This window comes from Sinocyclocheilus anshuiensis, unplaced genomic scaffold (assembly GCF_001515605.1).
Source record: "Sinocyclocheilus anshuiensis isolate Anshui unplaced genomic scaffold, SAMN03320099.WGS_v1.1 scaffold2168, whole genome shotgun sequence".
NCBI classification, from domain to species: domain Eukaryota; kingdom Metazoa; phylum Chordata; class Actinopteri; order Cypriniformes; family Cyprinidae; genus Sinocyclocheilus; species Sinocyclocheilus anshuiensis.
This window is the reverse complement of record NW_015546037.1, coordinates 141,065-142,710: the sequence shown is the minus strand read 5'-3', so window position 1 is coordinate 142,710 and position 1,646 is coordinate 141,065. Positions and strand designations below refer to the sequence as shown.

Sequence of the window (1,646 nt, the reverse complement as noted above, 5' to 3'; positions counted from 1 at the left end):
CAGAAATAAATTATATTTTAAAGGATATTAAAATAGAAACCATTATTTTATATTGTAATAACATTTTGCAAGGGACTTCTTTAAAAGTCTTACTGATCCCAAACTTTTGAACGGTAGTGTAAATAATTATTATTGCTGTTGTTATTACTACTACTATTATTATTAACTATAAATATTTTCTGTATAAGCTTTTACAAATGTAAAGGAATGTTCTGCATTAAACAAGTTCTGTGACATGCAAAAAATATTTATATACTATATTATTTTTATTTATACATTTATTAATTTAGTTATTATCTTATTTTATTAAATACAATTATATAAAAAATATTTATTATTTTTGTTTTGCAATTATCTTTTAGTTGTCTGTTATATTAACTGGCTTTACTATTATAGTTATTGATTTTTAACGGTCAATTAAATTTTTTTTTTTCATAACCCAATTGGATTATGTGCAAATCGTTTCTTCTGAAACTGACAGCATTCCGCAGGTTTATTGTACCTAAAATATTTCTTTCATTATTGCATCAGTGTTATGGTCTATATCAAATAATTTTTTTCTCATTTCTCGTGTCTTTCTCTCAGACTCGTCAGGCCGTGTTCTTCCGCCGCCGCTGGACGATGACAATACGATTTCCCAGCAGATCTCAGACGTGGTGCGTCAGCCGGCCTTCATCGCGGGCATCGGCGCGGCCTGCTGGATCATCCTCATGGTCTTCAGCATCTGGCTGTACCGCCACCGTAAGAAGAGGAACGGCCTCAGCAGCAGCTACGCCGGCATCCGCAAAGGTCAGCCCAGCCAGCTTGAACTTCATTTCTCTTTAGCGCTGGTGCTACACCACTGATTTTACAGTGTATTCGCATATAACGATTTCAAAACGCGTAAAATATAACATCAGTGGGAGGTTAGTCACTCCAACCTAATCATTATGAATCCCTGAGCTTTCATTAAGGAGGCGTGGCCTGTGTCTCATCTAAAACAGAAACATTCCAGCTGATCTTTTAATATTGAGTTTGTGTTAGATGTTTAATCGTTTCGTTATCAACTATTCTTTCTTTCTTTCGCTGGTTTAATGTTTGGCTTTGTAATCTCAGGTTGAATCCCAAACATCAGACTCTTTTATTAAAGCTGGTATGAGAATACTTTTCCTAAATTAGATAAGCCCGATCCACAGCCACAGAATTCATATTTTGTTTTCAAAAGCCGTTTCCTCTCTTGACCCTGATGAATCGTGGCTGATCCTTTACAGTCTGAATTAAGAGCAGCTTTTGCTTTCTTTCCGTTTTCTCTTTCATTGAAGAGATGACTGAGATGGCGAACGGAACAATGCCGTTTTTTTTCCGATGCGTGTCTCAAGGACATGAAGCTAATGGAATGTTTATTGGCAGGAATCTAAAGGAAAAGATCCAAGCCATTCATTAGCGTTCACATTCATAGACTCCCAAGGCTGGGCCGCATTCAAGTTAATTGAACGTGTCGACCACAAGAGCACAAAAAAGCCCAAATGAGTATGTCCATTTTTCAAGGTTGAGAGCACCTGAATTCATTTACCAGGATGACTCGACAACATCTTGTTTCAACAACCGCACAAGACTGACAGGTAGCTTTTGAAGAGACATTCTTTCTAAATGTTAGTGGAATTATA

The 1,646-nt window shown here is 36.3% G+C and overlaps 1 protein-coding gene across 3 annotated transcripts in view; it reads left to right on the top strand.

Moving 5' to 3' along the window:
- robo1 (roundabout, axon guidance receptor, homolog 1 (Drosophila)) overlaps positions 1-1,646 on the top strand; it is a 335,500-nt gene that overhangs the window by 305,072 nt on the left and 28,782 nt on the right. For all 3 annotated transcript variants that reach the window (XM_016499990.1, XM_016499991.1, XM_016499992.1), the window contains one exon: positions 586-789. In XM_016499990.1, the coding sequence (XP_016355476.1) occupies positions 586-789 (204 nt within the window). The remainder of the gene's footprint in view (positions 1-585; positions 790-1,646) is intronic.